The 22,529-nt window shown below is 36.7% G+C and overlaps 1 protein-coding gene and 1 long non-coding RNA gene across 2 annotated transcripts in view; one reads left to right on the top strand and one right to left on the bottom strand.

The window, feature by feature from the left end:
• Positions 1-13,046, bottom strand: part of LOC138365193 (uncharacterized) — a 39,687-nt gene extending 26,641 nt beyond the window's left edge. The window contains exons 1-2 of the long non-coding RNA XR_011228757.1: positions 12,922-13,046; positions 9,748-9,939 (exon numbers count right to left, since the gene is read on the bottom strand). This is a non-coding gene — a long non-coding RNA (uncharacterized lncRNA). The remainder of the gene's footprint in view (positions 1-9,747; positions 9,940-12,921) is intronic.
• LOC123760223 (carboxypeptidase B) lies at positions 9,071-22,207 on the top strand. The gene is made up of 8 exons (XM_045745731.2): positions 9,071-9,955; positions 12,957-13,110; positions 14,971-15,117; positions 16,543-16,677; positions 17,333-17,559; positions 20,180-20,325; positions 20,999-21,111; positions 21,351-22,207. The coding sequence occupies exons 1-8, from the start codon at positions 9,665-9,667 to the stop codon at positions 21,470-21,472; spliced, it is 1,335 nt and encodes a 444-aa protein (XP_045601687.1). The 5' UTR covers positions 9,071-9,664; the 3' UTR covers positions 21,473-22,207.
• The last annotated feature ends 322 nt before the right edge of the window (positions 22,208-22,529 follow it).

Below are 22,529 nucleotides of genomic sequence, written 5' to 3'. Positions count from 1 at the left end.
CCAAACTTCTAATTTCCTGAACGTACAGGCTTAGCAAGACGCTGTGACGCACCTCCATAATATGAACATCTTAGAGACCGTGTTCTTCTCTATTATCCACCTATAAATATAACAACACATTAGTCAAGTTCCTTGATCGTTTCAAATGAATCTCAGTTTTTCTTTTTATTTACAGATTCAAGAAGAGTCATCATCAATAACAACACATACGTGTTTGTTTTCATTACATTTTGCAATCCCAAACTTGTAGTATATGACGAACTGACCCCTAAAATGCACCCCTTTTCCTACTTTTTTGTTTTTACTTCAGTGTGTTGGAGTGGGTTGGAGCCTTGGCAACAGCTGTCCCATGGTGTGGGTGGAGGGATTTCAACATGGGTCATCTGCCCTCCTGCCTCTGTGTTGCTTGTTTCTCCATACTAAAGCGTGTGTGATGCTTAGTTATAGTGTGTCTGATTGTGCTGTTGTAATGCATGAGTTTTTAAAATGTGGTGGATGATGCCAGTAGAGGGAAGGTAGGGTAATTATCAAGGCAAAGCGCTACGATAATATGACGGCATAAGACATGCCAGTAGAGGCAGTAGTAATTGTACTACTGTCATTCGCTACTGTGTACTAATTGTAATTCGCACCAGTAGCAGCAACAGCATCCACAAAAGTTTAACTATTTACTTGTTTAAATATGAAGCTTCATGATTTAAACTTTCTTATTTGGAAGCCTAGTGATTTAAATTTTCATATTTTTAATCGGTTATGGTGAAGCATGAAAGAATATCATTTTAAAGTTTAATATATTAAATATACTCCGACGACGCTTTCTTAAACCAAATCTCAAGTAACTCTGAAGTTCCTTTATCCTCAGGTATTATATGTCACCTCAGTTAAGTGCATTGATCTCTCCTACACTGAGTATTCAATCATTCATAGATTACTAAGACAAATTAGTTACTGAACTGCTTTTTTCTATATCCCTTGTTGTTTTACTGCTATGCTAATATCGTTATTCATTCTGTACCATTATGTCGTTATTCATCATGTATCACTACGTTAAGTTTTGGCGTTATTCATCATGTACTATTTCGATACGTTATGGCATTATTCATCATGTACTATTTCGATACGTTATGGCATTATTCATCATGTACTATTACGATACGTTATGGCATTATTCATCATGTACTATTACGATACGTTATGGCATTATTCATCATGTACCACTATGTTAATTCATGGCGTTGTTAATGCTGTACAAATGTTGTGCTTCTGATGCACATCTCTGGTACGAACATGGTGACGCTTTCCCAAACTCGATTAAATTCTTGGGAAATTCTGTCTTTCGCAAGTTGGTTAAGTTCTTAGGGAAAGTCCTATGTCTTGTGTCTTGAGGGGTGGGCTTCCCACAAGAAACGTCCCAGCTGTTCATCTTATTATCAGCTTTGATATATATACTGCTATCGTCTACTTTAATACGATATATGTACGTTAGCGTGTACAAGTAGTGCTTCTTAGGCTACGTAAGCAACACTATTATTTTCAAAAGAAAAAAATTGTTGGTAATTCTTCAACAAATCAATTTAAGCGATTCAAATAACATAAACTAATGCTGCTGACACCAGGTCATGATATGTTAAGTAATTACTTTACTATTTCCCGACGAACTTCGTCCTTTTAAACTCATTAATTTGGTTAAGACAGTAAACTTTTGCAACCTAAAAAACAAAAATTTGTTTAGTCTTTTTTGACGGACAAATTATTATTGTAAGAATGAATGCGTTTTATTATAATCACTCAATTACATACCAATTTTTGCAGTAATAAAATAACCAACAACGCTATATATTATATATATATATATATATATATATATATATATATATATATATATATATATATATATATATATATATAATATATAGTTGCGTTGCTTCTGGGAGTATGGGTTCGAGTCACTTCTGGGGTGTGAGTTTTCAGTTGCATATTGTCCTGGGGACCATTCAGGCTTGTTCGCATTTGTGTTCCTCACGTGTGCCCCAAAGAATGAGGTGATTTGGTAAAATGCTATGCCCAAGATTACTATCCGAGTGCCGGCGGTGGGGTGGTTCAAATAACCTCGGCTATCATGTATATATATATATGTATATATATATATGTATATATATATATATATATATATATATATATATATATATATATATATATATATATATATATATATATATATATATATATATATATATATATGTCGTACCTAATAGCCAGAACGCACTTCTCAGCCTACTATTCAAGGCCCGATTTGCCTAATAAGCCAAGTTTTCATGAATTAATGTTTTTTCGTCTACCTAACCTACCTAACCTAACCTAACCTAGCTTTTTTTGGCTACCTAACCTAACCTTACCGATAAATATAGGTTAGGTTAGGTTAGGTAGGGTTGGTTAGGTTCGGTCATATATCTACGTTAATTTTAACTCCAATAAAAAAAAATTGACCTCATACATAGAGAAAAGGGTTGCTTTATCATTTCATAAGAAAAAAATATAGTAAATATATTAATTCAGGAAAACTTGGCTTATTAGGCAAATCAGGCCTTGCATAGTAGGCTGAGAAGTGCGTTCTGGCTACTAGGTACGACATATATATATATATATATATATATATATATATATATATATATATATAGTGTCAGACCAGGAAGAAATGAAAGAGGAATTTCCTTAAGTTTCCTTACTTAAGGAAATTCTTGTTTCAATTCTTCCTTCGTGGTCTGACACTGTCACATTTTTCCATCACGTGTCAATTTTCGTGATTTACACACACACACACACACACACAATTATATATATATATATATATATATATATATATATATATATATATATATATATATATATATATATATATATTAGTATATTTTGGTAGCAGTCTTTCCTGTAGACATATATTATTAAATATGACCGAAAAAGTAAGATTAATAATTCTAACACGAATTTTCTCAATCTTTCGCACATTTCGTTTCACTGTTGGAGGTAAATCAAAAATCAATTCTCCAAAATTCATTTTTTATTTCTAGTCTGACGCGACACAAGCGCGTTTCGTAAAACTTATTACATTTTCAAAGACTTTAGTTCACAAATACACAACTGAATAGAACTTACGCATCTCCGATTTTATATCTACATTTGAGTGAGGTGGAAGGGGTGATGTGGCATTAACACAAGACAGAACAAGATGTGGTATTAATAGGGTATTAATTTCATCAACACAAGACAGAACAAGAGTATTAATAGGGTATTAATTTCATCAACACAAGACAGAACACGAAACAATGGATATTGAATAGAAGTGTTTGCAGAAAGCCTATTGGTCCATATTCCTTGATGCTTCTATATTGGAGCGGAGTCTTGAGGTGGGTAGAATATAGTTGTGTAATAATTGGCTGTTGATTGCTGGTGTTGACTTCTTGATGTGTAGTGCCTCGCAAACGTCAAGCCGCCTGCTATCGCTGTATCTATCGATGATTTCTATGTTGTTTACTAGGATTTCTCTGGCGATGGTTTGGTTGTGGGAAGAGATTATATGTTCCTTAATGGAGCCCTGTTGCTTATGCATCGTTAAACGCCTAGAAAGAGATGTTGTTGTCTTGCCTATATACTGGGTTTTTTGGAGCTTACAGTCCCCAAGAGGGCATTTGAAGGCATAGACGACGTTAGTCTCTTTTAAAGCGTTCTGTTTTGTGTCTGGAGAGTTTCTCATGAGTGAAACAGTGAAACGAAATGTACGAAAGATTGAGAAAATTCGTGTTAGAATTATTAATCTTACTTTTTCGGTCATATTTAATAATATATATATATATATATATATATATATATATATATATATATATATATATATATATATATATATATATATATATATATATGTCGTACCTAGTAGCCAGAACGCACTTCTCAGCCTACTATGCAGGGCCCGATTTGCCTAATAAGCCAAGTTTTCATGAATTATTGTTTTTTCGACTACCTAACCTACCTAACCTAACCTAACCTAACTTTTTCGGTTACCTAACCTAACCTAACCTATAAAGATAGGTTAGGTTAGGTTAGGTAGGGTTGGTTAGGTTTGGTCATATATCTACGTTAATTTTAACTACAATAAAAAAAAATTGACCTCATACATTATGAAATGGGTAGCTTTATCTTTTCATAAGAAAAAAAATTGAGAAAATATAGTAATTCAGGAAAACTTGGCTTATTAGGCAAATTTGGCCTTGCATAGTAGGCTGACAAGTGTGTTCTGGCTACTAGGTACGACATATATATATATATATATATATGAAGAATGAGTGAGAGTACGCAAGGAAGGCAGCAGTGGGTGCTGGAGCAACACCGGCCTTGCACAAGTCATACCCAAGTCACGTGATGATCACGTTATCGCGAAACTTCCCCGGAGGGGTTATAGTGATCTTGAGGAAGGTTGATGACGCAGTGAGAAGAAGGGGGAGGAAGTGTGGTGAAGGAGAGGTGTTGCGAGGGGTTCAGAGGGAAGGGTGTTATGAAGAGCGAGGAGAGGGGTATTATGGGGGAATATTGTGGGAGGTCAGATGGAGGGGGAAGGGGTGTTGTGGGAAACAGAGGGCGAGAAGGGGAGTTATGAGGGGAATGAGGGGGGAAGGGATGTGTTGTGCGGATGTCAGTGAGACAGCGCTAAAACCAGGGTACATGGGTTGTAGCCTGGTTTTAAGTTGTGCCTGCAAGCTCCGGCCCGGAAATCGTACACCTGTAGGAGAATGTGTTGAAGTCACAGCTTAGCGCTCGAGATGTCGTTTGTAGCATCCGCTGCTCTAGTAGTACAGAGTGTGTGTGTGTGCGTGTGGTTGACCTTGAAGGAGAATAGCTCTTAATTCTAATTAAAACACTTGCACTGCCCTTGAAAGCTGCCTCTGTCATATTCTAGAACAGTTGAAGGATTTTATTTACTTTTTATATAATGTAAATCAACACTGTTCGTTGTTTATTCTCTTTTAATTTGTCTTATTTTTTTAACTTGGTAGGTAATACGTGAATAATGTTAGTTTCAGCGAAATACTATTTTTAACGAGATTTTCAAAGAATGTATAATCGAATACAGACATAAATGAATAACACTAATTTCCTTTCGAACAAGTCTTCCTTCCAATTAATACACCGTAATTTTCACGCTATCAACTAAAGTGTAAAAAATATTGTGTTTTAATGAAATTAAAAGCTGCGCAGAGTAGAAACTGCCTCGGACCAATGGGCATCGGTTACAATAGCTTAGGCTCCAACGCTTCATGTTAGGTGGGCTCAAACGCTTCAGGTCAGAGCTGACTAAAATCACTTCAAATTTGACGTTTGTCAAATCACTGAATCGGCCGATATGACTCGCCTCACAACACTTACATATACTGTACTATATTTATCTCACAAGTTTACAAATTATCTGCAAATCCACAAATAAATTTACATTGGTTAGAATGATAAGCATCAGTTGTCATGCAAATTTTAACCCATAAATGACTATCATTTTAACCATTGTTTCCCGTTCCAAATGTGCTTCATATTTTCACCGAAACACACTATATTGTGGTTTTATTTCAGCGTTAGGCAATGCTTTTGACAGTGAGTAACATTTGCTACTAAGCAAATGAAGATGTATTAATATACAAAAGTATTTAAGGAAATTCCTGTTTCAATTCTTCCTCCGTGGTCTTACACTGTCATATATATATATATATATATATATATATATATATATATATATAATATATATATATATATATATATATATATATATATATATATATATATAATATATATATATATATATATATATATATATTATATATATACAGTATATAATGTATATATATATATATATATATATATATATATATATATATTTTTTTTTAAACCTAGAAGGGGTACCACCTCTGGTGCAAGTGTAGGGACCCATAGCCTTGGAGAAGAAAATAAAGAGTACTCAGATAAGACCTTGTGGATCCTCACTGAACACTTTGATATTTTCTTCTCCTACCACCCCTATTTTTTGGGTATGTGTGTATATATATCTAACTTTATTTGAAAATTTCATTACACAAATAGGGTTACAACATTGGTTACATGCAGGGTACAAGGCTACTTGTCACAAGTTGTAGAGCTCCTCCAGCTCCTCAGATGGCGGGCAGGAACCATGGATGTAGTGAGTAACTGGCAGCTCTAGGGTCTCTAGTTGTTTCAATTAGCTTGGACCCCAGCTCCTTCAAAAAACTTGCAGCACTTTTACCCCCAGGCATCAAGTGTCTCTGAGGCAAAGGGAACAAAATTGTAGTGGTGCTCAAGGACTCTATATTTACGTTACTTGGCTGCTTCCCGGTGACTGGCAGCTCCTCCTGCTTGTGTAGCACTGAAGTCAATATAGGTGTTGGCTAAAATTGAAACGCAAGTGTAGTTCCCACACCAACTGTCTACCATTCTTCCAGGGTTCACCGTCATTCCGTCTGGGCGACCTACAGGCTCATCACAGTTGCGGGACATTTGGTAACGGGGTTCTCTCTCTCTGCTGGACAACCGGCTGTGGTAAGGCTTCTCTTAGTAATGTCGTTAATCTCGCCGTGTCTTGCATGCCATCCTCCTGTCCTTTGGCAGAGAAGACCATGCCGTCCGTACCTGTCGGCCACTGCCTCGCCGCAAATACACCTATATTCGGTGTGAATTGGGGCAGCGAGGCGGAGAGCCACGGCAATTCGGAGGGGGCTGCGGTGTGAGACGGGTGCCGGTTGCTGACATTGGGGTTGCTAATAGGAAATCACCTGCATGGGGAGCTGCTACAGCTCTAAGTCGGACAGTGTTATGTGGTGTTGTCGCAGTTTCTAGCAAAGTCGCAGCTTCTTGGTCGGCAATAGGACGATCCCAGCTGGATTGCTTATGGGCTTCAGAAGGCGGTGGTATATATTATATATACTAGTATATCTAAATACATTTTGCCTCTCCTACTTTGATAGGGTAAGATAGCTGCTATAGAAACTAGTGTGTTATTAAGCAGTGTTTTTACAAGTTCAAGTTATAGTTGCATCACATACATTGTATAACTAATGCATTACTGGTCAAGCTTATGTTCAAATCCAGTACATCAAGTGCTCCTTGGAAAGGGCTGCGCTTATTTAATTATATGTGTGTGTGTGTGTGTTTGTGTATACAGTGTATGTGTGGGCTAGTCAGAATTACATTTCACCTTTGTAAACTCACATTAATGACAATATATGAAAAACATACTTCGAACACTGTTCATATAGGACAGATGTAAATGTGTGCATTCATATATGGGGTTTGATTAGTATTTTACAAGCACTAAAAATCTGTGTATTCATATGTGAGGTTTGATTAGTATTTTACCAGCACTACAATCACTTGTAGTTGATTGTTCAATAAATCACTGAACTAAATGTTTAACAGATCTCTAAACCCGTCCATGGAAGACAGAAGAAATTGTACATATGCTGGTTAGATGTAGGTTAAATGTATGGCCACGTGTGGTAGAAAATAATAATAAAAAATTATTTATTATGTACACTTTGTGTAGGTCTTAACCTTCCTCGTCCGTGGAACACCAGCGGCGGTAGGAGGTCTACTTCAGCAAACAATAACTGGAACAACCACAAGATTGTTACATTCAGAATTAACTTGTTTGCACGATTTTATATTATCTTCAAAATGAGAGACCTTCTCTTGTTAACAGGCTTCGTCTCTCTTACCACTCAGCTTGTCGAGCTTTCCAATCGTTGACGAACCTCCCAATCGCTGATAAGTATTCCAGTCGTGGATCAACTTCTCGGGGGTCTCTTTCTAGTCGAGATGTTGAAATTCTCTAGGTTATAGGTTTGGTTTTGGGCATAAAGCCTATTTACCGCGGGAGGTTTAGTAAGGCCACCAACCAGCAAGTATACTTTAGTTCTGAACGAAAGCAAATCTCACTGGATGTACACAGAGATGCAGGGGTTACACCTCTCGCATGTATATGCTCTCCGGGTTCATTGAGTGTTATGTTACCGTGTTAGCGCAAGAATACCTGCCAGTCATCTCACACAACAACCTCAGTTCTGTCTGTCTTCCCTGATGCGGATGTTGCATTCCTGATTTATGTGAGCACCAGTACGCAATTGCATCACGAAAAGGACGTTTTTCAAACATATTCATAGTTGAGGAACGAGTTTATTTGAATACGGCCGTCCACAGGCTTTGATTCCCCTGTTGAGATATCTGAATTCGATCAACAGGCCTTGAATGTCTTAAAATTAGCTTCTGGTACATATAGGCTCGCAAGTTCAAGTTCAAGTTCAAATAAGTTTATTGAGACAAGAAAAAAAATGCATCTCAAAGGGATAGAGTAGCTTAGGCTATTTCTACCTTCTATAGGCTCGCGAATAAACATATCGTAATCCTCTCTTATGTTGTACTGAGAATTAGTAATATGTATAGTTTACAGATGATAGTCTATTTATCTTTCAATAAATTACAGCTGCTGCTTGAACAAAGATAAACGAATGACAATGAACTGAAGAAAGTTATGAGTCCAGACGAAAAATTCATTAAACTACAACATTAATGTACTTGACAAGAAACTACAGTAACCCCTGTAGGAAGGGTAGACGAATGACATTATGGTAATATCTACATTTGGGCGGTGACATTTAATATGTAAAGTCTGTGACATACCAAGTACACTGTGGGAACGGCAAAAATTAGGTTGTACGAATGATATTAGGCTTGTGATAATTATGTCAGTCATGAGGAACCAGGAAACGCCAACGCCGCACCCCCTCCCCTCCCTAAACACTCTTGACTTGACCCAGTTTAGTCAGCGTAGAGCGAGCTGTGCTTTTAATTCCGCTACGGATAAACACTTTATTATCAACGTCATATATTTTTTTTAAATCAATCGAAAGTTATAAACCTAGATAAATGGAGAACGAGGTGAAGTTTCGATAATGGATAACAGTTCTCAAAAGATTTAAATGAATTTATCACTGTATATAAAAAAATATGTTCAATATAACGCCACTTTTCATACCGCCCCGGGAACTACAGAAGAGGGCAGAAAGCGAGGTCGCTCAAGCTGCACGCGGCTTGGGGGTCAAAATGTCCCTAGCAATGCAGCTCTGGTAACCTTAACCTTCCTCGCTCAAGGTCACCTCCGGAAGGGTGTGCGTGGGGATGACTGTACTTCCGGCAGGTGATGTGCATCCTCTGTGCATATATATATATAAATAAACACACTGGTGGCAGCAGAGTCCAGACCATACACACGATACGTGAATGGGGTGTCACCTGACGGACCACGCTTACAAATTTGTCTCAAATAGAAATATTATAGACCGAGTTTCCATGATTAACATATTTATATGTGCGGTTAATTTAATTTTATAATTCTTTAACAAGAGATAGAAGTGAATTGGTTATTTAAAAAACTTTAGACCCCCTCCCCCATATCTGAAATAGTTTCCCAACCACCTCTTTCCCTTCCCGGTCGTTTGCTGTAAATACTGCTAATCTAACAATCCTCTTGCATACGCACAACAAAGCACAAAGATATTTATTCTTCCTTCTAACAAAAAATCGAAGGAACCACAAAGTCATCGAAACGTGCTACAATATGAATGAAAAATGTAACAGTCTGACGAGAGCAATAGTGGTGTTGTTGACGTTAGGAGGATCGTGGGGCTCGCCCTTACTTACCCAGGAAGAAATTCGAAGTCTGCAGGCGGAGGATCCCGTGTCCTATTCGGGCTACAAGCTCTTCCGCACTGACGTGGCCTTGGAGGAACTGCCTGTCGTCGATTCCCTCGACAATTCGCACGGCGTCGATGTCTGGTCCTGGCGCAAAAAGGGCAATGAACCCCATTACGAGGTGGACCTACTCACGCCTCCCTACGCTGAACAGAAGGTAAGATGAATCTTAGTCGACCAAAGTTAAGAAAAGATAAATTTAATTGGTAAAACGCTTATTTGTCCAACATGAGCCAGTTAGTTTGCTTTTCTAATGTTACTTGATAAGTAATTCCATGGATCTGCGATCCTTTCCCCGAACCTGTGTTTGAATCCAGTATTTCATATTCTATCTTGAATCATATTTAGAGAACCCTAAAATTATTGGATAAATGATCGCTAATCCAGCAGCCAGACCACGTTTATGAATGAAAACCACTTTATACACAATTCACAACTGAACATATTCGAACTTTTCTCGAACAATGTTTCACTAACTTCCTATGTTTGAATTGCATCTCCATTAAAACTACATGTACTGCAAGTACAAATAATTACCAACAGAACCTAAACGCCTAACCTAACCTAATCTCAGCTTAACTTTACATACCTTGTAATATATAATAAAATTAAATTATATTTAAGAATGGTACCTACGTCTCTTTTTCATAATGAACATTCTTAATACCTGAGATTAATTTAGTAATTCTTCTCTGTATACTCTCAGTATAATTTACGTACCTTCTTAGTAAGACACCAAAACAGCATAGCATACTTCAAAGTGAATGGCAAGATAAAGAAGGAAATATTTAGTTATTTTACTAATAGTTAGAGATATGACTCCTTATACCCTTCAGGCCTTATTTCAAATATTTATAGCTTGTCTTCGAGATTTTAATAATAGCAATAATAATAATAGTACAAATAATAGATCCCATCCTCCAATAATAATAGTACGTATAGCAATTTATTAACTGCTCAAACGTATAAAAATGGACTGTTGGACCAACAAGATCCCTTTTTTATAACTGTATTCGTCCAAATGGCATACTAAAAATTAAAGTGACTGAAGAACTTAACCTGTTATTTATTTATTTATGTATTTATTTATTTATTTATTTATTTATATACAAGAAGGTACATTGGGTTTAAGAGAGTACATAGCATGGTGTGTTTACATTCTTGTAAAGCCATTAGTATGCAAAGCGTTTCGGACAGGTTCTTAATCTAACAGATAATATTAAGTAGGTAATTTCTAGCAAAATTTATACAATGTTAACAGGTACATTGTAAGACAATTTGACAAAGATTAGTAGGCACATTAAAGCACACTGATAGCTTTGATTGAAAGCATTGATAGCTTGATTGATAATTTGACAAAGGTTAGTAGGCACCTAAAAGCACATTGATAGCACATTAGATGACAGCAATGATCACAAGGTAAAGTTGTATGATTAGGTACTGATCACAAGGTAAAGTTGTATGATTAGGTACATATATATATTGAGAGATTGGGTAGCACACAATATATGTTCAACATAACAACCATGATATAAGATGATATCAATGATTACAAAGATGAAGTTATTTGGCTGAGGTACATATATTGGGGATTGGGTAGCACTAGATACAGTGCACTAGATAGGAAACTATGAAGAGGCAATTAGGTACTTTTTTTTTAATAAGGCAAAAGTTGGACAGCTTTTCAATTCATTAGGGAGTGAGTTCCATAAACTAGGTCCTTTTATTTGCATAGAGTGTTTACACAGATTAAGTTTAACTCTGGGGATATCAAAGATATATTTATTTCTGGTGTGGTGATTATGGATCCTATTGCATCTGTCCAGGGAGAGTTTCAGAACAAGGTTTGCATTTAAGAACAGGGTTTTGTACATGTAAATGGTACAAGAGAATGTGTGGATTGAGTTAATTAATTAATATAGATACAGTATATGGAATATAATAAATACAATAGTAACATCAGGGACAGGTATACATACAGACAGGTTATACAATACAGGAAGCAAGTTATAGTTATAGAAGTTAATACAGTCTATGGCAAGTTATAGAAGGCGTAGGTGTGAAGCAGGTTACAGGCAGAAAGAATTTGACAAAATTAAATGGTAGATGGCGGATGAAAGAAGGTAAATAACATTTAACATAATAAATACACCACTGCAACCCATCCTCCTGAAATTATAGTACTTATAGTAACTATTTGGTGGAAAGCACCAATATATATAGTGATAGACCACCAGTAAACCGATTTATGTACTCATAATTGTATTAAGTCCGAAAAAATAATGCTAAAAATCAAACTTAAATATTCCTAGGCCTTGTAAATATATATTCCTAGGCCATATATATATTATATTAGTCCTAAGATAGCGTGTATTAGACCTATGATTGCTAGGAGCGGTTAGGTTAGGTCTCCTATTTATGTTGCTCTTAAAAAACGTTTCCAGTTTATCGAAATTCAGTAATACAAAAGTAAATTTTCTGGCGGTCCATTACTACATATTGGAACTTTCCACCAAATAGCTTCTATGAGTATTTTCATTTTAGGAGGCTGAGCTGGCTAAAGTTCACCGCCTTCCGTTCTTATAATACTGTCTGTCATCATACACAGCCCGTCAGGTGTGTCCTGACCTCTGGGTGTGACAGGTGTGTTATGACGCGTGGGTGACAGGTGTGTGTCCTGACCTGTGGGTGTGACATGTGTCCTGACCTGGATGTGATAGACGTGTCCTGACCTGTGGGTGACAGGTGTGTCCTGACCTGTGGGCGTGACAGGTGTGTCCTGACCTCTGGGTGTGACAGGTGTGTTATGACGCGTGGGTGACAGGTGTGTGTCCTGACCTGTGGGTGTGACATGTGTCCTGACCTGGATGTGATAGACGTGTCCTGACCTGTGGGTGACAGGTGTGTCCTGTCCTGTGGGCGTGACAGGTGTGTCCTGACTTCTGGGTGTGGTAGGTGTGCCCTGACCTAGGTGTAACAGGTGTGTTCTCACCTCTGGCTACAACAGACGTGTCCTGACCTGGCTGCAACAGACGTATCCTGACCTCTGGGTGTGACAGGTGTGTCCTAACCTAGGTGTGACAGGTGTGTCCTCACCTCTGGCTACAACAGACGTGTACTGACCTGTGAGCCCCTCTCTCTCTCCCCCGTGCCGGAAGGTCCGCGAGGTCTTCACAGAGTACAGCCTCAAGTACCACGAGGTGATTGACGACCTGCAGAGCGCCATCAACCTGGAACTCGGCGACGACGAGTTCTTCTCCTGGAACCGTCCTGCCCATCCTATGACATGGCACAAGTACCACTCCGTCCAAGGTGAGCCTCACTATATGACGCATTGGATAGTGATGTTGTTGTTATAGATTCAACTACTCGGAATAAGTTTCCAAGTAGCACGGGCTATGGTGAGCCCGTAGAGGACTTACCTGGCACGGGAGTGGTGCTGTGTGAATTGGATAGTGAATAAATTACATATTATATACGACGGGCCAGATTCACGAAAGTACTTACGCAAGCACTTGCGAACGTGTACATCTTTCCTCGATCTTTGACGGCTTTGGTTACATTTATTAAACAGTTTACAAGCATGAAAACTTCTCATTCGACTGTTGCTATTGTTATGAACAGCCTCCTGGTGCTTCGGAGCTCATTAACTGTTTAATAAATGGAAACAAAGCCGCCAAAGATTGAGAAAAGATGTACAGGTTCGTAAGTGCTTGCGTAAGTGCTTTCGTGAATCTGGCCCCTGATTCACGAAGCAGTTACGCAAGCACTTGCGAGCCTGTACATCTTTTCTCAATCTTTGGCGGCTTTCTTTACAATTATTTAATAGTTAATGAGCTCCGAAGCATCAGGAGGCTGTTTATAGCAATAACAGCAGTTGATTGGGAAGTGTTCATGATTGTAAACTATTTAATAAATGTAACCAAAGCCGTCAAAGATTGAGTAAAGATGTACATGTTCGTAAGTACTTGCGTAACTGCATTGTGAATCTAACCCATCATGACTTTAGTAAGGCTTTTAATATTGTTCTTCACGAAAGATTGTTACTATATGATATCTTAAATTACATAAGGAAACGGTTATTGGAATGGAAGCAAAGGGCCAACATAAATGAAATTTAAATCCTGGGGCCAGATTCACGAAAGTACTTACGCAAGCACTTACGAACCTGTACATCTTTTCTCAATCTCTGGCGGCTTTGTTTACAATTATCAAACAGTTAATGAGCTCCGAAGCACCAGGAGGCTGTTTATAACAATAACAACAATTGAATGGGAAATTTTCATGCTTGTAAACTGTTTAATAAATGTAACCAAAGCCGTCAAAGATTGAGGAAAGATGTACACGTTCGTAAGTGCTTGCGTAAGTACTTTCGTGAATCTGGCCCCTGGTGGGGAACTATTATAGAGACTTTGTAACACAGTTGGGTTCGTTCTTGACTCACAATTGGGAATCCCGGGTTCGAATCCTGGACAGGACGGGATAGAAATGGATGAAAACGTTTCCTTTCACCAAATGTCGCTGTTCACCTAGCAATAAATAATTTGTCGACTTGTAGTGCGCTGCATCTTGGTGAAAATATCAGTAGTTTGACCTTTGAACCTGTACCGTATGTGTATGATTTTTTTTATCATACACATACTGTACTCATTTTATCTTGTACCACTTCCACACTGCATCAATAAACATTTTAGTGTAATTTAGTAAAGTAGTATTTGTCTGGGTTAAAGGAAGCTATGTGAATTATTAAGTAGATAAACATTAAGCTACATTAAAGTATTTTTTTATGCTGAAGTTGTTTATTTTGCTAAGCAACCTAAGCTATAATGTTTAAACTGGTCCTCACAGTGAAGAGATAATGAAGAGGAGGGCCCAAAGAGCTAGCTCTCTCTCCTCAGAGATACTAAATGGAAAGCACACTGCAATTTCTACCTACATATTGCTTGCCATGTCAGCAAATTATGCCAGCTCACACAGTAATCTAGATTGAAGCTGTCCTGAAGCTTTTTATCTGAAATAATCACTCTTTATTAAGGTTTTCAATGAGTGTTTTGACATTCAAATTGATAACATCATTTGGAATCAAACATTTAACTACCTACCGGCATTTATAATAAAACTTCAACTCCACCTGACCTTTGCCTTTTTGCCACTTTGCCTTTTCTCCTGCAGAAATGGACCAGTACCTGGACTACCTACAGGCTCAGTACTCCCACCTCATCACCGTAGAGGAAATTGGCAAGTCCTCTGAGAATCGAACCCTGCGAGTAGCTAAGGTTTCCAGTGGACCTAACAAACCTGCTATTTTTATCGATGGAGGTAAGGTGACAGGTTTTGAACAAGTGTTCAATCGAAATTATGTCTTATAAGTTAATATTGAGGAGTAAACTGTTATGGAACTGTATTTATTACTAATTTGAGATTCAAATATGGTAAGTTTGAAAGATTCTGGAATTATAATTTTGCTGCTTTGACATTTGGTGCTTTTAAATTAATGGGACTTGTTTATTTAACTTTAAACTGAATAAAATCAGTTGAATTTTTTTAAAGTGATGCTGGTCATAAACCATTTTTCATATTTTACAGCTTTTAAAAAAAGTGTCAACAAAAAAGCTGCATAGTAGACTAAATACAGAACTACATGCAAATATGAAATGCTGAAAATGGAAGCATAGAAGAATGTTTTTAATAGCCAAGATAAAGCTAATAGAAAATGAAACAGTTTGTCATGTCACTCAGATCATAAGGTGTTGAACAGGCCTTAATATCAGTTTTCTTAATGGCATCTATTAGAACAGTTCTTGTTGGGTTCAATTAGATGGAGAGCTCTAAATAGGCCAGGAATCCTGAATTAAAATTTGTTCTATTTTTAACTTAAAAACTCTTATTTTGGCATAATAATCAGTTCCATGAGTAATTAGTTTACTTCATTATTCAGTTCTCACTACAATCGTAAGTGGTTCACACATGTATCTGAGATGGGCACAGTACTGTAAAATAAAGTGGCAATTATAACAAATCCCACTGGTTGCTCAGGAGTTACAAATGTTTACTCTTAGCTAGAATTTGTTCTAGACTGAGAAGAGGAAATTCCTTAGTTGCATCTTATAGGCCACATGGTCTCATTTACCACAGCATTAAATAACACCTGTTTCTACAGAGAAGACTAGTTCCTGCCACTGGTAATATAATGGACTGCTTCACAATCTTGTGTGAAAAATTTGCCAAATTATAACTATGTTATAACTATATGTTCATTATTATGAACTGTATGTTTATTTAAGATGAAGACTGGTATTACTTCAAAATGTAGGCTATATTTACACCCCAGGCAGTACAGTACTGTACTTTTATAAGATAGGAATTTATGATTTTATGACAAGGAATAATTTTCTAAACAAAAAAAAATTAAATTAGAAAATAAATTTGTTCATATTTATTGGCATATTTAGAGACCTTTTATCTTTAATTTAAACCAGCAAGAAATGTTATAAGAGTGGCTTAAAAGTAAATTTATATCCATCAGTGTGAGGAAAAAAATTTACAGTGTAAGGTTAAGAAGCAAAAGATTGAGCAGTAAAAATGTCGGCTCAGCTGCATGTATGGAGACTGGCTTCTGTGTATTTACCTATTTGTGCCTGCAGGATTGAGCTCTTAGCTCTTAGACTCTGCCTTTCCAACCATCAGTTATCTAATGTACTGATTCCCAACCTGTTTTTTATCTGTAATCACTCTCCTTTACAGGGCTTCATGCTCGTGAGTGGATCTCCCCTGCTACTGCCATGTACATACTTCATCGATTAGTCGAGTTCAGTTGGGAGGAACCAGATCTCATCAGTAACTTTGATTGGTACATCATGCCCATGGGCAACCCTGATGGTGAGTTTCAGCACCATGCATTGTTATTGTCTATGATATTAATTTTAATTCATTATCTATAACATGCAAATCTTCTCATATGAAAAGGACACAAGCACTTGGGCACTTTTCCTTACACCTGATGCTCTTTCTTTAGTACTGTAATGGTAAATAAGTACTGAAAGCTAAACAATTGTTGTGGGGGTTGCATCCTGGGGAAGGTTAATAGTTGGCCTATTGGGACCTCAATAATCCTAAGTACAGTACATGCTTCCTGTCCCCTGACAATAGAAATGATGATGTTTCACTGAATTCATTCTCTTTATCACTTGTGTTCAGTATTTCACTAAATATATGCATTTTATCACTTGCTATGGGCTTAAAGTATCCCGATATCTTTTTTCATTCTTTTCACTTTACATAACATTTATAACAAGTCTGTAAATATTGCATTTTGTTCTCCAAAGGAATATATAATTCAGTAGGCACAATATCCAAGGGTGGCATTGGTTCGATGTTGATTTGACGTTGAATTGGCATTACTGTACTCTTGGATATTGTACAAATTGGGTAAATATCAAGAATTTTCACATTTATTTACACAACTTGTGACAAATAAGTGCATTCTCCTGTATATAATAACAATTTATTATTGATGAACTGCTTTTTTTTTAAGGTTATGAATATTCTCGCCTTCATGATCGCCTCTGGCGAAAGACTCGCTCGGTCAACCATGGATACCCTAAATGTTTTGGAACGGATCCCAACAGGAACTTTGGCTACAAGTGGCTTACAGGTGGTTCATCCACGAACCCTTGCAGTCCACTCTTTGCTGGACATGCGGCTTTTTCTGAACCGGAGACAAAGGCCATCAGAGATTTTCTTTTGAACCATGCAGACCAGGTAAGAAAGAATAGTATCCCATAGCCAAATTTAACCAAAAGTTAAAGCTGAAAGGTCTCTAAGAGTTAAATACGCAATTATGGTATAACCTGCTGTAATAAATTCCCAAATAGGTGAACATGAAATCTGAATTTCTAAAACCCAAAGATTAATTTACCATTACCTGATCACTCTCTCCACAAAATACACACAGATTTCCACAGGTACACAGATTTTTTATTACAACATGTTTTTTGTTACCAAAGTGGTCAACAACATCTTAAAAAATACAGTATATAAATAATGTTATTAAATTGGCATATCATTTCTATAACAATTACACTATATGTTTAAGACTATTACAGTACTTTTGTATTTAATGTTCGCCATTTACTCCTAGTCCCTATGTCCACCTATAAAAACAAAGACACTTACAAGAAAAAGGGATTTACAATACTGTATATACATCGAGAAGTGTATATTAACGGAGAGATCCTTTAGTTCTGGACTATGGTCAGGACCAAAGTGTACTATTCCAACTGGTTGGTCAGTAAGCTTTTGTGGTGGCCTTAACAACCCTCCAGAGGGTGATAAGACTTAAGCCCAACACCAAACCAAAACAAGATACTGTACTTGCATCCATTCAGATTTCTGAACAAGGCACATTACAATCATACTACAGAATTGATCCTGTGAAGTATAATCCATAGCAGTTTCCAAGACAATACAGTACCAGAGGAGCATCACCCATAACATAATGTTGAAAACTCTATCAATAAAATTTGGAGAGCTGAAAAGAAATGCACTAGCCAATTTGTTGAAAGTAAATTGGATAATTTTAGGACTGTATTTGTATTTACCTGAATTTACCATAGAGTCACCATCTACAGTATCTAGTAGACTCGACGAGAACAGGAAACCAATGAATTGGCAAAGGTCCCCCCCCCCATTTTTCCGGAGAATTTTTTCCAACTCGATTTTGAACTGCATCTGACTGTCTTGACATTTGTGGCTTCAGCAGGTATGTGGGTCCATGGGTTTATTACCCCCCTTATGATTTAAAAAGCATCTCCTGTTCTCTGTCTTGCATTGTGGCTTGTTGAACTTGAAGCTGTTGCTCCTTGTATGTGTTACTTGTGACCTTTTAAAGTAGTGGTCTCGATTAATATTCTCAAGTTAGTTCAGTATTTTGTTTCTATATAATAGCCCTGTCCTGTATGGTTTGCAGTGGTAGTCCTGAGAGTAGACTTGGTTCTGGGATGATAGAGTCAAACTGTGTTGTACTTTATCCAAAGCAGATGTCGTGAAGATGAGGTCTCTGTTCTTAGATATGGCAGTCCAAATTGGGGCACCCCAGAGATTTGTACACTTGAATAATCACTTTATTTTCTTTGAAGTCAAAGGTTCATCTGACTATTCCTAGGGTTGGGCTGGTTTTTTTTTTACTGCAGCTCCCACTTGTGCAATTGTCAGTGACTTGTGGATTCTGACTCTGGTCTTTTTCTTCTTCAATCATGGTAGTGTTCTTGATATGACAGTTGTGATGGGCATTATTATACCCCGCATGCAAGGTCTTGTATTTGTCAGTGTTAAAAAGCATTTGCCAGTCTTCCAACCATTTGTGAAGTTCATGTAGATTTCTTTGCAAGGCCTCAATATCATTTTCACTTGAAGTCCTTGAGTGAGATTAACCCCTAAAGCCCTTATAATAGTGCTTTTGGTAATAAAATAATCAGTTTAAATATGAAAAGATTGTAAATAAGGCAAAGCTTGAAGTTTTATTGTATAAAGTGATTTGATGACAGTAATACCAGATAAGCTTTACAATCTTTTGTTAATAAAGTTGTAGATGGCCGAAACAATTTTAGTGAAGCAGTGGATGCCAAAACCATCAGTAGTTTTAAAGCACTGTGTGACAAAGATTATAGGGAAGATAGGACACCACGAGTGTGTAGCTCTCATCCTGTAACTACACTAAGATAATTACAATATTGGTCAACTTCTTAATTCTAAGTTCACACCCATACTAATCATCAAGTCGCAAACTGATATATTGTTCATTTCATGTTGAATTTGCGAGTTCTTTGTGCAAATGTTTGCCACATTAATTTGTCAATTTACGGTGTTCCCTCCAATCCAATTAAATTAATATTACATACTACTGCACATAGATACTGCTAAGTCCTATGCTGTGCCTGTCTCATTATGTCTTTGAAAAACTACCACCAGGGCCCGCTGATAAATTATGAAATACACTTCAAATTGGACATGCAAGACAATAATGAACTGCTATAGTACAGTATAAGCATTGCCAAAGATAAGCTGTTCCCTTCCACCCACATCCCAATAGTGCCTCAATAAATAACCAAACTAATGCACCTTCTATGTACAGTACAGTATTAAGCTGCTTACGGGACAATATACAATTAGAATTGAAGTACGGTACAGTAATATTTTTTTTCGATTTTTTTTAATTTATTAATATTACATTAAATTGTGTTGTAGAGAATTTTAGTTGGTTTATGGTTTTATCTTCTTTAACAACTACCTAAAATACTAAATATTAATGCCATTTTATTTAATGAAATACTGTAGAATAGCATAAGTAAAATATTTAATCTAAATGATCTGTATGTTGCAGGTAAAGGTGTATGCATCCATTCATGCATATTCTCAAATGTGGATGTTACCTTGGGCAAGTTCACTCGAAGCTCCATCCAACTACAAAGACATGATTGATATCGCAAAACTAGCTATACAGGCAATTCATAAAAACTCTGGAACAGAGTAAGTTGATCAAATTGATTCAGTTTTACATATCACAGTTGATGCTTAAAATACTTTTAGACAGTTTACAGTACGGTTTAATCTCTCTGAATAGGCAGAGGTGTCGGAGCGAGATACAAACGTACTGTGCTCATATGCAATGATGGTTGTAAATAAGTAGAGTAAACTGAGGAGCAAAAAGAATAACTGCACCAGGTACCCAATAAGGAGGAAGAGTTCTAAAGCAAGACCTCATTCTCCACATCACATAGAATAGCACCTAGAAGTACTGTACTGCAATTATAAAAAAAAAAGCATTAAACCAGTAGGCCTCTACTGTACTGTGGTCACCTTAGCCAAGGGCAAGGCTTCACTCATCCAGTTACTGGCCACACAATAGTGTTTAACGTGACATAATGACACTTGTGCAGTGCATATTTGGCCACTTTCCATACTACCAAAAAAATTGTAGCAATATTGGTTTCCACTTATTTGAAGTTATGTTGTACAGTACTTACAACATCATGATGAATCTTGTTAATCCACTACCAAAATATTTCTTGTGCCTTTTACTTTTAAAATAATCATTGCTAGGGCCTTTGCAATTTAGCAAAGCGTTACAACATACTCAGAAATCATTGCCAATTTGAATAATTTCAACATACCTGTACTTTAATAAAGTTTCCATCACCAGGTATACTTATGGCCAGGTCACCGAACTCCTTTACATTGCCTCTGGGTCTTCAGGAGACTATGCATACAGTATTGGGATACCATACAGTTTCAGCTTGGAACTCCGCGACTTGGGTGCGTATTGGGTGATGGCCTATTTGTTCAGATTATCAATATATATCTTCAAATATCCTTCTACTGTACCATTCTAATTTTTAAATGCACTGTAGTATTTAGAATATTTACATATTGGAATTCTTCAACAAATTCTAGCATTTTATATCCATGAAATTCCCATAGTCATAGTATCTCAGCATTATAACTCAAATTATAACTATTATATCTCATTATATATAACATTATATCTCTGACAGGACGCTATGGATTTATCCTACCCAAGGAACAAATTGAACCTACAGGAATTGAAACTTACCAGGGAATTAAAGCCATGGCCCGAGGTGTGTATGACAAGCTCTTCCCATCCAATCAAATTTAAGATTCTATAGAATAATTCTATTTCACTCTACTTGAAAACCCTCTTCATACTAATACAAAATTATATGATCTTTTCTTTGATATAACAAAACTCTGTTCAGTTACCTGATGCCAATTCTGCAGTTTATTTTCAATTTTTAATTTTTCCACTTCAACATCACCGAGAATCAAGAGTTCATAAAGTGACAAGTACAGAATTACAGACTGTGTAATTCTTTGTAAGACTTTCTGAATAAAACATTGCATAGTGTGTGTTCACACACAGCTGATCATAGCCGCTACAAATCGTGTAAACAAATTAATAATGTATATACTTTGTATAATTTTCATGTTGGCTACTTAAGCGCTTTCTCCTGATAGTTTCTTTCCTTTCCCGGTACTGCAGAGGCCTCGCATTTAAGTAAATCAGTTATTTTCTTTTTTTAGCAAACTGAAAATGGGTCATGGCACATTACAATTCAATTTCTTGCCTTCCTGTTTCATAACTACATTTCTATCTCATAATTTATTATATCTCACTGTGTAAGATTATATTTTATTTATTATTTATTTATAACTGTATGAAACAATGAATGCCTTAGAATATTTATTACTGAGTGCATATAGCTTTTAATATGTAATTGTTCTGTAGTCATGGTATATACAATGCAGCAACTGTATTTATTAAATATATAACTTATTACATAAATAAATGGGGTGGCAGACAGAATATTTATATACTGTAGCCTCAAAAGAATTTTTAAATATTTTCTCAAAATGCCCAATTTTTTCTCCTGAGGTCATGATCCTCCATAACATTTCTAGTAGTGATAACCTATCACTTTGGTATTGTATATACAGTACAGGTAATTAATTAATTATCAAAGAAAGCACCAAGCCGGGAAGGCTATGTATCACCATCAAATATGCGGAATAATCAGAGGGCGCTAAATATCACTAAGGATGCCAATATGAGAACAGAAACGCATAAGGCGAACGATATAAAAAATATCCGATTCACCAAGAATTCTATCGAGGGAAAAGTGACCGCGGGGAACGATCAGAAAGCAGAAACAATA

The sequence above is a fragment of the Procambarus clarkii genome, chromosome 16, assembly GCF_040958095.1.
Source record: "Procambarus clarkii isolate CNS0578487 chromosome 16, FALCON_Pclarkii_2.0, whole genome shotgun sequence".
In the NCBI taxonomy this organism is placed as follows: Eukaryota; Metazoa; Arthropoda; class Malacostraca; order Decapoda; family Cambaridae; genus Procambarus; species Procambarus clarkii.
Note: the sequence above shows the minus strand (reverse complement) of the source record. Positions and strands in the feature narration are given on the sequence as shown.